At 49.2% G+C, this 11934-nt stretch overlaps 1 protein-coding gene across 2 annotated transcripts; it reads right to left on the bottom strand.

Annotated features, from left to right (window-relative positions):
* Window positions 1-5557: 5557 nt before the first annotated feature.
* LOC121569278 lies at window positions 5558-11929 on the bottom strand. Of its 2 annotated transcripts, none has more exons than XM_045221619.1 (8): window positions 11756-11929; window positions 11154-11240; window positions 9634-9678; window positions 9418-9560; window positions 7745-7971; window positions 7497-7668; window positions 6915-7163; window positions 5558-6826 (listed from the first exon to the last, which is right to left on the bottom strand). In XM_045221619.1, the coding sequence occupies exons 2-8, from the start codon at window positions 11224-11226 to the stop codon at window positions 5741-5743; spliced, it is 1995 nt and encodes a 664-aa protein (XP_045077554.1). In that variant the 5' UTR covers window positions 11227-11240; window positions 11756-11929; the 3' UTR covers window positions 5558-5740. The 2 variants fall into 2 exon arrangements, with proteins under 2 accessions (XP_045077554.1, XP_045077553.1); XM_045221618.1 differs by having other exon boundaries at window positions 9418-9563; window positions 11756-11928.
* Between the last annotated feature and the right edge of the window lie 5 nt (window positions 11930-11934).

Genomic DNA, 11934 nt, shown 5'->3' with positions numbered 1-11934 from the left:
CTCTCTATCTCATCTCTCTCTATCCTCCATCTCTCTCCTATCTCATGTTCTCTCCTATCCTCCATCTCTCTATCCTCCATCTCTCCCTATCCTCCATCTCTCCCTATCCTCCATCTCTCTCTATCCCCACTCTCTCCCTATCCTCCATCTCTCTCCTATCCTCCATCTCTCCCTATCCCATCTCTCTCCTATCCTCCATCTTCTATCTCCCATCTCTCCTATCCTCCATCTCTCTCTATCCTCCATCTCTCTCCCTATCTCTCTCTCCCTATCCTCCATCTCTCCTATCCTCCATCTCTCCCTATCCCCATCTCTCTCCTATCCTCCATCTCCCTATCCTCCATCTCTCTCCCCTATCCCCATCTCTCTCCCTATCCCCATCTCTCTCCCTATCCTCCATCTCTCCCTATCTCCCATCTCTCTCTATCCCCATCTCTCTCCTATCCTCCATCTCTCCTATCCTCCATCTCTCTCCCTATCCCTCTCTCTCTACTATCTCTCTCTTCTCTCCTATCCTCCATCTCTCTCCCTATCTCCCATCTCTCTCTCCTATCCTCCATCTCTCTCTCCTATCCTCCATCTCCTCTCTCCCTCTCCATCTCTCTCCCTATCCTCCATCTCTCCTATCCTCCATCTCTCTCCCTATCCCCATCTCTCTCCTATCCTCCATCTCTCCTATCTCATCTCTCTCTATCCCTCATCTCTCCCTATCCCCATCTCTCTCCTATCCCCATCTCTCTCTCTCATCTCTCTCCCTATCCTCCATCTCTCTCCCTATCTCATCTCTCTCCCTATCCCATCTCTCTCTCTCTCCATCTCTCTCCTATGTCCCATCTCTCTCTCTATCTCCATCTCTCTCCTATCCTCCATCTCTCCTATCCTCCATCTCTCTCCCTATCCTCCATCTCTCTCCCATCCCCATCTCTCTCTCTATCCTCCATCTCTCTCCTATCCTCCATCTCTCCCTATCCTCCATCTCTCTCCCTATCTCTCCTATCCTCCATCTCTCTCTATCCTCCATCTCTCCCTATCCTCCATCTCTCCCCTATCCTCCATCTCTCTCCTATCCTCCATCTCTCTCCCTATCCTCCATCTCTCCCTATCCCCATCTCTCTCTCTATCCTCCATCTCTCTCCCTATCCTCCATCTCCCTATCCTCCATCTCTCCTATCTCCATCTCTCCTATCCTCCATCTCTCTCTCTATCCTCCATCTCTCTCCTATCCTCCATCTCTCCTATCCCATCTCTCTCCTATCCCCATCTCTCTCCTATCCCCATCTCTCTCCTATCCCCATCTCTCTCCTATCTCCACTCTCCTATCCTCCATCTCTCTCCATCTTCTCCCTATCCCATCTCTCTCCTCCCTCATCTCTCTCTCTCCATCTCTCCTATCCTCCATCTCTCTCCCTATCCCATCTCTCTCCTATCCTCCATCTCTCTATCCTCCATCTCTCTCTATCTCATCTCTCTCCCTATCCTCCATCTCTCTCCCTATCCCATCTCTCTCTATCCTCCATCTCTCTCCCTATCCTCTATCTCTCTCCCTATCCTCCATCTCTCCCTATCATCCCATCTCTCCCTATCCCCATCTCTCTCTATCCTCCATCTCTCCTATCCTCCATCTCTCTCCCTATCCCATCTCTCTCCTATCCTCCTCTCTCTATCCTCCATCTCTCTCCCTATCCCCATCTCTCTCCCTATCCCCATCTCTCTCCTATCCCATCTCTCTCCCTATCCCCCATCTCTCTCCCTATCCCCATCTCTCTCTCTATCCTCCATCTCTCCCTATCCTCCATCTCTCTCCCTATCCCCCATCTCTCTCCCTATCCTCCATCTCTCCCTATCCTCCATCTCTCCCTATCCTCCATCTCTCTCCTATCCCCATCTCTCTCCTATCCTCCATCTCTCTCCCTATCCTCCATCTCTCTCCCTATCCTCCATCTCTCTCCTATCCTCCATCTCTCTCCTATCTCATCTCTCCTATCCTCTCTCCTATCCCCATCTCTCTCCCTATCCTCCATCTCTCTCCCTATCCTCCATCTCTCCTATCCTCCATCTCTCTCCCTATCCCCATCTCTCTCCTATCCTCCATCTCTCCCTATCCTCCATCTCTCTCCCTATCCTCCATCTCTCTCCCTATCCCCATCTCTCTCCCTATCCTCCATCTCTCCCTATCCTCCATCTCTCTCTATCCTCCATCTCTCTCCCTATCCTCCATCTCTCCCTATCCTCCATCTCTCCCTATCCTCCATCTCTCTCCCTATCCCCATCTCTCTCCCTATCCTCCATCTCTCTCCCTATCCCCCATCTCTCCCTATCCTTTCCATCTCTCCCTATCCTCCATCTCTCTCCTATCTCTCCATCTCTTCCTATCCTCCATCTCTCTCTATCCTCCATCTCTCTCCCTATCCTCCATCTCTCTCTATCCTCCATCTCCTATCCTCCATCTCTATCCTCCATCTCTCCCTATCCTCCATCTCTCCCTATCCCCATCTCTCTCCCTATCCCCATCTCTCTCCCTATCTCCATCTCCCTATCCTCCATCTCTCCCTATCCTCCATCTCTCTCCTATCCCCATCTCTCCCTATCCTCCATCTCTCTCTATCCTCCATCTCTCCTATCCTCCATCTCTCTCCCTATCTCTCATCTCTCTCTCCCTATCCTCCATCTCTCCCTATCCCCATCTCTCCCTATCCCCCATCTCTCTCCCTATCCTCCATCTCCCTATCCTCCATCTCTCCCTATCCCCATCTCTCTCCCTATCCTCCATCTCTCCTTTCTCCTATCCTCCATCTCTCTCCTATCCTCCATCTCTCTATCACTATCCTCCATCTCTCCCTATCCTCCATCTCTCTCCTATCCTCCATCTCTCCTATCCCCCATCTCTCCCTATCCTCCATTCTCTCCCTATCCTCCATCTCTCTCCCTATCTCACCATCTCTCCCCTATCCTCATCTCTCTCCCTATCCTCCCATCTCTCTATCCTCCATCTCCTATCCTCCATCTCTCTCCTATCCTCCATCTCTCCTATCCTCCATCTCTCTCCCTATCCTCCATCTCTCTCCCTATCCCCATCTCTCTCCCTATCCTCCATCTCTCTATCCTCCATCTCTCTCCCTATCCTCCATCTCTCCTATCACTCCATCTCTCCCTATCCTCCATCTCTCCCTATCCTCCATCTCTCCCTATCCTCCATCTCTCTCCTCCATCTCTCCTATCCCCATCTCTCTCCCTATCCCCATCTCTCTCTCTATCCTCCATCTCTCCCTATCCTCCATCTCTCTCCCTATCCCCATCTCTCTCCCTATCCTCCATCTCTCCCTATCCTCCATCTCTCTCCCTATCCTCCATCTCTCTCCCTATCCCCCATCTCTCTCCCTATCCCCATCTCTCTCCTATCTATCCTCCATCTCTCCTATCCTCCATCTCTCTCCCTATCCCCATCTCTCTCCTATCCTCCATCTCCTACTCCATCTCTCTCCCTATCCTCCATCTCTCTCCCTATCCTCCATCTCTCTCCCTATCCCCCATCTCTCTCCTATCCTCCATCTCTCTCCCTATCCTCCATCTCTCCCTATCCTCCATCTCTCCCTATCCTCCATCTCTCTCCCTATCCTCCATCTCTCCCTATCCTCCATCTCTCCCTATCCTCCCATCTCTCCCTATCCTCCATCTCTCTCCCTATCCTCCATCTCTCCCTATCCCCATCTCTCTCCCTATCCTCCATCTCTCTCCCTATCCTCCATCTCTCCCTATCCCCATCTCTCTCCCTATCCTCCATCTCTCTCCTATCCTCCATCTCTCCCTATCCCCATCTCTCTCCCTATCCTCCATCTCTCCCTATCCCCATCTCTCTCCCTATCCTCCATCTCTCTCCCTATCCTCCATCTCTCTCCCTATCCTCCATCTCTCCCTATCCCCCATCTCTCTCCCTATCCTCCATCTCTCCCTATCCTCCATCTCTCTCCCTATCCTCCATCTCTCCCTATCCCCCATCTCTCTCCCTATCCTCCATCTCTCTCCCTATCCTCCATCTCTCTCCCTATCCTCCATCTCTCCCTATCCCCCATCTCTCTCCCTATCCTCCATCTCTCTCCCTATCCCCATCTCTCTCCCTATCCTCCATCTCTCACTACTTTTTGTTCTCTGAGAGAAGCTGTATTAAATATTAAAAGTAACTAGAACTGCTCTCTCTCTGTACTTTCTGTTTCTCCCTTGTCCCTTTTGCTCTTTATCACGTTTTCCCCCGCTCTCTTTCCCACTTTTCGTTTCCTCCCCCTCCCATCCTCCCTCCCTCCCTCCCTCCCTGCCTCCCTCCCTCCCTCCCAGCCTCCCTTCCTCCCATCCTCCCTCCCTCCCATCCTCCCTCCCATCGTCTAATTCTAACGTGAGACTATGAGAGCTTGTTGGTTAGCCTACAGGGGTCAGTAGATGACCACTGTTGGCCTATTGGCGTCAGTAGATAATATTACCCCTGTTGGCCTACAGGGGTCAGTAAATGTCTCCCGAGTGGCGCAGTGGTCTAAGGCTCTGCATCGCAGTGCTAGCTGTGCCACTAGAGATCCTGGTTCGAATCCAGGCTCTGTCGTTGCCGGCGCGACCGGGAGACCCATGGGGCGGCGCGCAATTGGCCCAGCGTCGTCCAGGGTAGGGGGAGGAATGGCCGGCAGGGATGTAGCTCAGTTGATAGAGCATGGTGTTTGTAACGCCAGGGTTGTGGGTTCGATTCCCACAGGGGGTAGGAAAAAATAAATAAAATAAATGTATGCATTCACTAACTGTAAGTCGCTCTGGATAAGAGCGTCTGCTAAATGACTAAAATGTAAATGTAAATCATATTACCACTGTTGGCCTACAGGGGTCAGTAAATCATATTACCACTGTTGGCCTACAGGGGTCAGTAAATCATATTACCACTGTTGGCCTACAGGGGTCAGTAAATCATATTACCACTGTTGGCCTACAGGGGTCAGTAAATCATATTACCACTGTTGGCCTACAGGGGTCAGTAAATCATATTACCACTGTTGGCCTACAGGGGTCAGTCGCGAACATTACCACTGTTAGCCTATAGGGGTCAGTAGAGAACATTACCATTGATGGCCAATAGCGGTCGAGAACATGGACACAAAGAGTAAAATACACGTTTTTCAAAGCTTTTATTTAAAACATTCAATGTGGAGTTTTTTTTTTTTTTACATAATACATCATGAACAAAACAAACACAAAAAGCATGTGAGGTTTGTAGCTACAGAAGCCAAGCGGAGCTGCGAGAATGTATTAAATAAGGAGGGGATCAATCAATTGTCAATTATTGTCAATCAATCAATCAATAAAAGCTAACAAACTGCCAGATAAAACATCTAAAAACATCTAGTGGAGAGAAACTCCTACTGCTAAGGGCACTTTACTGTGTGTGTGCGTGTGCCTGTGTGTGTGTGTGTGTGTGTGTGTGTGTGTGTGTGTGTGTGTGTGTGTGTGTGTGTGTGTGTGTGTGTGTGTGTGTGTGTGTGTGTGTGTGTGTGTGTGTGTGTGTGTGTGTGTGTGTGTGTGTGTGTGTGTGTGTGTGTGTGTGTGTGTGTGTGTCAGACTTCAATCAGTCTTCTATTATTATTTTGTATTAAATAGTGTACCACGTCATCTGCTCCCGTTTAAGCTGGTGTGTTGGTTAGTTTTTGTTGTTGTAGTCTTGATGGCATATGTAGTGTGTTCTTTGTGTATGCAGTGTGTGTGTATTTATTTATTTTTTGCTGTAGTCAGCAGCGTATGCTCTGTGGTCGTCCTGTTCAGGGTACTGATCTCCGTATCCTCTCAGCATGTCCTGGAAGCTGGGCATTCCCCGCTGGGGTGAGGGGTAGGACCCGTACGACAGCCCCTGCGAGGGAGGGGGATAAGCCCCGTAGGCCTCCTCCTGGCCACTCTGGTATGGCTCTGACTCTGAATCGCTGTCTCTCTCTGGCTCTCCCTGGCTGTAACTGTGGCCCTGGCTGGGCTCTGGCTGCCCCTGGTGTTCAGCCTGGGCGTTGGCGTATGGCAGCAGCTCCTCCTGGGGTTGGTAACGGCGCAGGCGACAGTTGGTGTCGTACTCCGGGTCACAGTTGGGGTCGGAAGGCTCCACGACTCCGTTCCGTGATCCATCAGCGTTGAGATGCGGCTCGTAGGGCTCAGCAGGGTAGGCGGTGTTACGGTGGGCACCGGAACGCGGCTCTGCGCTGGTTATTGGGTAGCACTCCTGGTCGTAGCCGATGTAGCATTCGTAGCCCTCCTTGGTCTTTCCTCGGGGGCCCAGCGGGTGGCGATCCTCCTGGGGGGATTCCTCATAGCGGGGAGGGGGGGCGGGGGCTTGCTGCTGGAGGGAGGGGTGGGTACGTCTGTGCATGGAGGCGGCGGCTTCACGGAACATTGCAAAGGGATCGTAAGTATTAGCATTAGCATTAGCCTGCTTGTACATGGTGTTTGGGTCATTAGCTTGAGCGTTAGCAATAGCTTGGCGGTACATGGCATATGGGTCGCTAGCTGGAGCGCTGGTAACACTGGCTTGGCGGTACATGGCGTATGGGTCACTAGCTGGAGCGCTGGGAGCACTGGCTTGGCGGTTACCGTTAGTGTTAGCATAAGCATCCCTGTACATAGTGAATGGGTCACTGCGTTGCTCAGGGGCTGGGGGTGCGGCGCGCATTGCGGCGGGTTCATCTTTGTGTTCGTCATTGAACTCCTCCGGTGCCGTGGCAAACTTTGTGGCGGTGAGAGGGTTACAGCCGTCTTCAAACAGAGGGTTGCAGGAACCAGGACCGGCCGGGGCAGGGGGTGCAGGGGCACGGGGTGCCTGGGGACGGATGGACAATCATGATCATGATAGTAAAATGATATAATCATAATAATAATGACGATGATAATGATAATAATAGTCTTACCTGTAGCGATGCAGCGTAGGCACAGCGAGGGTCTCTGGGGTCACAGTTGGGGTAAAGGAGGAAGAGGCCAGAGGGGGCTTTCTGGACCAGCTGGGGTTTACAGGCGGGGTCTTTCGGGTCACAGCCCAGGTGGGCGTAGGAGGGCAGGGGCCCAGCAGATGGCTTGTAGCCGAAAGCAGCTCTCAGGTGGAACTGGAGACACTCCACGTCCTCCGCTGAACAGATACGCAGCAGCTCCGCCTTCTGCTCCTTGATGAGAATAAAAACAACAATGACTACGTTAATTTACAGCAGTACAGTAGTAGCAGTACTGGTGTAGTAATACAGTAGAACCAGTACTGGTGTACTAATACAGTAGTAGTAGAACTGGTATAGTAATACAGTAGTAGCAGTACTGGTATAGTAATACAGTAGTAGCAGTACTGGTGTAGTAATACAGTAGTAGCAGTACTGGTGTAGTAATACAGTAGTAGCAGTACTGGTGTAGTAATACAGTAGTAGCAGTACTGGTGTAGTAATACAGTAGTAGCAGTACTGGTGTAGTAATACAGTAGTAGCAGTACTGGTGTAGTAATACTGTACCTTGGAGAGGAAGGACTGCACGGCAGGGGAGTAGTAGTAGTACCCAGAATGAGGGTCTTTAACAGCCACAGGGGAACGCGCATACAGGGGGGCTGGCGCCTTGACCGGGGCGGGGGCAGGTGGAGGCTGGCTCTTGGCATGTGCCATGGCAGCATAGAGACAATACGGGTCCCTACACAAGAGATGAGATTAGATTCATTTCATGAGCATAAAATGATTTAACACGGATATAAATTAACATGACTAACCTATAGGGGTCACAAGCCTTGACAGGTGCGGGGATGGGCTTGGGAGGGGTCTTGGGTTCAGGTTTGGGCCGGTTGGTTGCAGAGGCCACACAGTTTGGGTCCTCTGAGTCAGCGCAGGCCTTGTAGATGTCCCCTAGGTGGCCCAGGTAGGCCTTGTAGGAGCGACGGCCCTCAGCACGGTTCTTATTCTGGAGGTAGGCCAGGTAGACCCTGTCCAGCTCCTGGACCTGAGGGAGGGAGGAGAGAAAGAAAAAAAGAGTAATGGGGATGGAGAGGTATATGAGGTTAGAGGTATATGAGGTTAGAGGTATATGAGGTTAGAGGTATATGAGGTTAGAGGTATATGAGGATAGAGGTATATGAGGTTAGAGGTATATGAGGTTAGAGGTATATGAGGATAGAGGTATATGAGGATAGAGGTATGAGGTTAGAGGTATATGAGGTTAGAGGTATATGAGGTTAGAGGTATATGAGGTTAGAGGTATATGAGGTTAGAGGTATATGAGGTTAGAGGTATATGAGGATAGAGGTATATGAGGTTAGAGGTATATGAGGTTAGAGGTATATGAGGTTAGAGGTATATGAGGTTAGAGGTATATGAGGTTAGAGGTATATGAGGTTAGAGGTATATGAGGTTAGAGGTATATGAGGTTAGAGGTGTTTGTGGTTAGAGGTATATGAGGTTAGAGGTTTGTGGTTAGAGGTATATGAGGTTAGAGGTATATGAGGTTAGAGGTATATGAGGTTAGAGGTCTTTGTGGTTAGAGGTCTTTGAGGTTAGAGGTCTTTGTGGTTAGAGGTTTGTGGTTAGAGGTATATGAGGTTAGAGGTATTTGTGGTTAGAGGTATATGAGGTTAGAGGTATATGAGGTTAGAGGTTTGTGGTTAGAGGTATATGAGGTTAGAGGTATATGAGGTTAGAGGTATATGAGGTTAGAGGTATATGAGGTTAGAGGTATATGAGGTTAGAGGTAATATAATAATAATATGCCATTTAGCAGACGCTTTTATCCAAAGCGACTTACAGTCATGCGTGCATACATTTTTGTGTATGGGTGGTCCCGGGGGATCGAACCCACTACCTTGGCGTTTCAAGCGCCGTGCTCTACCAGCTGAGCTACAGAGGACCACAGGTATATGAGGTTAGAGGTATATGAGGTTAGAGGTATATGAGGTTAGAGGTGTATGAGGTTAGAGGTGTTTGTGGTTAGAGGTATATGAGGTTAGAGGTATGAGGTTAGAGGTATATGAGGTTAGAGGTTTGTGGTTAGAGGTATATGAGGTTAGAGGTGTTTGTGGTTAGAGGTATGAGGTTAGAGGTTTATGGTTAGAGGTATATGAGGTTAGAGGTATATGAGGTTAGAGGTATGAGGTTAGAGGTTTGTGGTTAGAGGTATATGAGGTTAGAGGTATGAGGTATTAAAGAAAAGGACCAGGTATATACGAGGTTCATAAAGATGAAAGCAAAAGCCAGGAAATAAGCAAGAACATGAAGAGAGATACCTGCGGTGTTCCCCTAGGTTCCCATGTCATTCTCAAACATAATATCCCTTTTATTCTCTAAGTAGATGATACTCAACTCTGAAGGTCGGTGGTTAGTTAGTGTTGGCCTCTTGGGACCAGGTTTGGGACCATGCACAGATAACCCCCCAAACTCCTCCGAGTGTACTCACTGCCTCCGTGTTTCCATTGTCGGTGAAGTATTTGTACCAGCTCCAGAAGTCTGAGTGTTGCTTGTACCAGCTGATGTTTCTACGGTTACGGACAAGCCTCCTTGGCAACGCCATGGCAACCGCTGTCTCCTCAGTGGCATCCCCTACTGGCGAGACATCAAGCATCAAACATTGTTGTGTATGTAAAGTGTGTTTGTTAGGTAGTCACATATTTACCATCTCCTTTGAGCTTCTGAACCACTGGCCCCGCCAACAGGAATTCTGAGAACACAAACAACACACACACAGTCAGAGCCAGATGTTGCCAGTGTCAGCTGCAGACCCCCAAAACGCTTACATACACTAATAACACACTGTGTGGAAATTTGTGCGATTAAACGCACACACACAGGTTTACAGAGCAAGGGTAATTGCCAGTGCCTTGCCTGGAGGTTCGGTGACTACGGCTCTTTGTAGATTTTATAGGTGAGCCAGTAACAGTGGACCCTACTGGGCCAGCTACCTCACAGAGCTGTGTGTGTGTGTGTGTGTGTGTGTGAAGTCCCCACAAGAATAGAAAACAAACAAACATTTGACCAACTGGGGACATTTTGTTAGTCCCCACAAGGTGCTAGGGTTCGTTTTAGGGTTAGGAGCTAGGGTTAGGTTTAGGGTTAGGTTTTTGGGTTAAGGTTAGGGTAAGAGTACGGGTTAGGGTTAGGTTTAGGGTTGGGGATTAGGGAAAATAGGATTTTGAATGTGACTGAATTGTGTGTGTCCACAAGGTTAGCTGTACAAGACTGTGTGTGTGTGTGTGTGTGTGTGTGTGTGTGTGTATGTGTGTGTGTGTAGGAAACAGTACACAGCTCTGCATGCTTGCTCTTTCATCTCCACAGGGAAAAGGTGTGAACAGTTTTCAGAGGGAAGGACAGAGAGGGATGGAGGTAGAGAGAGAGAGAGCGATAGAGAAGGGGGAAAAAAGAGGGAGCGAGAAAGAGAAGAGAGAGAAGAGGGAAGAAAGAGATAGAGTAAATGTTGCTGTCTCAATGTATCTGCTGTATTATATTTAAGGAGCCAGTAAAAGACTGGAACATCTGGAAAACAGTCTTTACAGGATGGAGGGAGGGGGTGCAGGAGCAAGGAGAGAGCGGGACTCTGATGCTGACAGGTAATAAGCTTTTACAAGAGTTGTAACGCTGAAAGAACACACCCAAATTCCCTCCCTCTCCTCTCCTCTCCCTCCCTCCTTGTAAATACATGACGGGTTAGTTAAGGTTAGGATTATGGGTCTGTTTGAGAGACAGTTTTAGAGGAAAGAGGAGATTCAGTAAAGAGTACCCCTGAGGGGAACTGTCAATCATGTCAACACATAACCAGAAACACCTGGGTTGGAGGCAGTTGCTCTAAGGCAGTTACATAAATTACTTCATGTTATAATAACAGGTCCTTATCAGAGGCAGACAGGCGAGGTCGAGAATCAATATTCACATTTAAGTCATGTAGCAGACGCTCTTATCCAAAGCGATTTACATTAGTGAGTTCATACATTTTCGTACTTTCCCCCCATACTGGTCCCCGGTGCGAATCGAACCCACAACCCTGGCGTTGCAAGCACCATGCTCTACCAACTGAGCCACACAGGACCCCAGCCATCACAAACTCCATCCATCACAAACTCCATCCATCACAAAGTCCTTCATCCATCCTGACCTTAACCTCTTTGTTTGATTGATGGTGCATGCATGCATGTGACTCACCAGGCAGCAGTATGGTAGCTAGCAGAGAAACAGTGAGCACACCGGAGAACGATGCTCTCCTCCCTCCAGCCATGGCCTCCACCGCTCCTATAGACAATTTCAGGTAAAAAACGTGTAAATACCACTGTAAAAACGACTTACTGTCAAATAAAGTGCTGCCTTTACCCAGTGCACTGGTCAGGCTAAATCACTCTTTAGATGTTTTATTTTTTCTTGTGGCAAGCAAGACAATGTCTCCAGGCTACATCCATCACCCACCAGTGGGTCTGCTTCCACCCGTCTAAACTGCAGCCTCAGAGGGTGTTCTGTCTGCAGGGGGTTTAGGCTGCTCTGCTGGTTGACTCTCCTACACAGGCTACAGGTGTTTCAGAGGCAGAGCACTTAAACCTTCTAACCTTGACTTTAAACTGGACTTAAACCCAACCTCGAACTGAACTTAATCCTGACCTAGGTCCCCATCTCTCTGTTGATCAGAACCATCTAATCTCATACTGAAGAGATGGACTCACCAACCTAACAGACATCATGTCAGTTTTGATCAATATGTAATATTTAAGGTGTCACCAAACAACCGATCCCTTGAACCCCTGTTGTTGTCTTACCTGTAGTGTGTGTAGTTGATTTTCTCTGTTGGATCTTGAGAAGAGGCTGTATCAGACGAAGCTGCCTGGCCCGGTTCGGTTCAGAGGCTGGATGTTCAAGTGTGTGAGTCTCCTGGCGCACCCTGTCCCTCTGGCCCTACTGACAGACTGTGTCCCCACAAATGGTTCCGTCTGGTTTT

This window comes from Coregonus clupeaformis, chromosome 7, assembly GCF_020615455.1.
Source record: "Coregonus clupeaformis isolate EN_2021a chromosome 7, ASM2061545v1, whole genome shotgun sequence".
In the NCBI taxonomy this organism is placed as follows: domain Eukaryota; kingdom Metazoa; phylum Chordata; class Actinopteri; order Salmoniformes; family Salmonidae; genus Coregonus; species Coregonus clupeaformis.
This window is presented reverse-complemented; position numbering and strand designations above follow the sequence as displayed.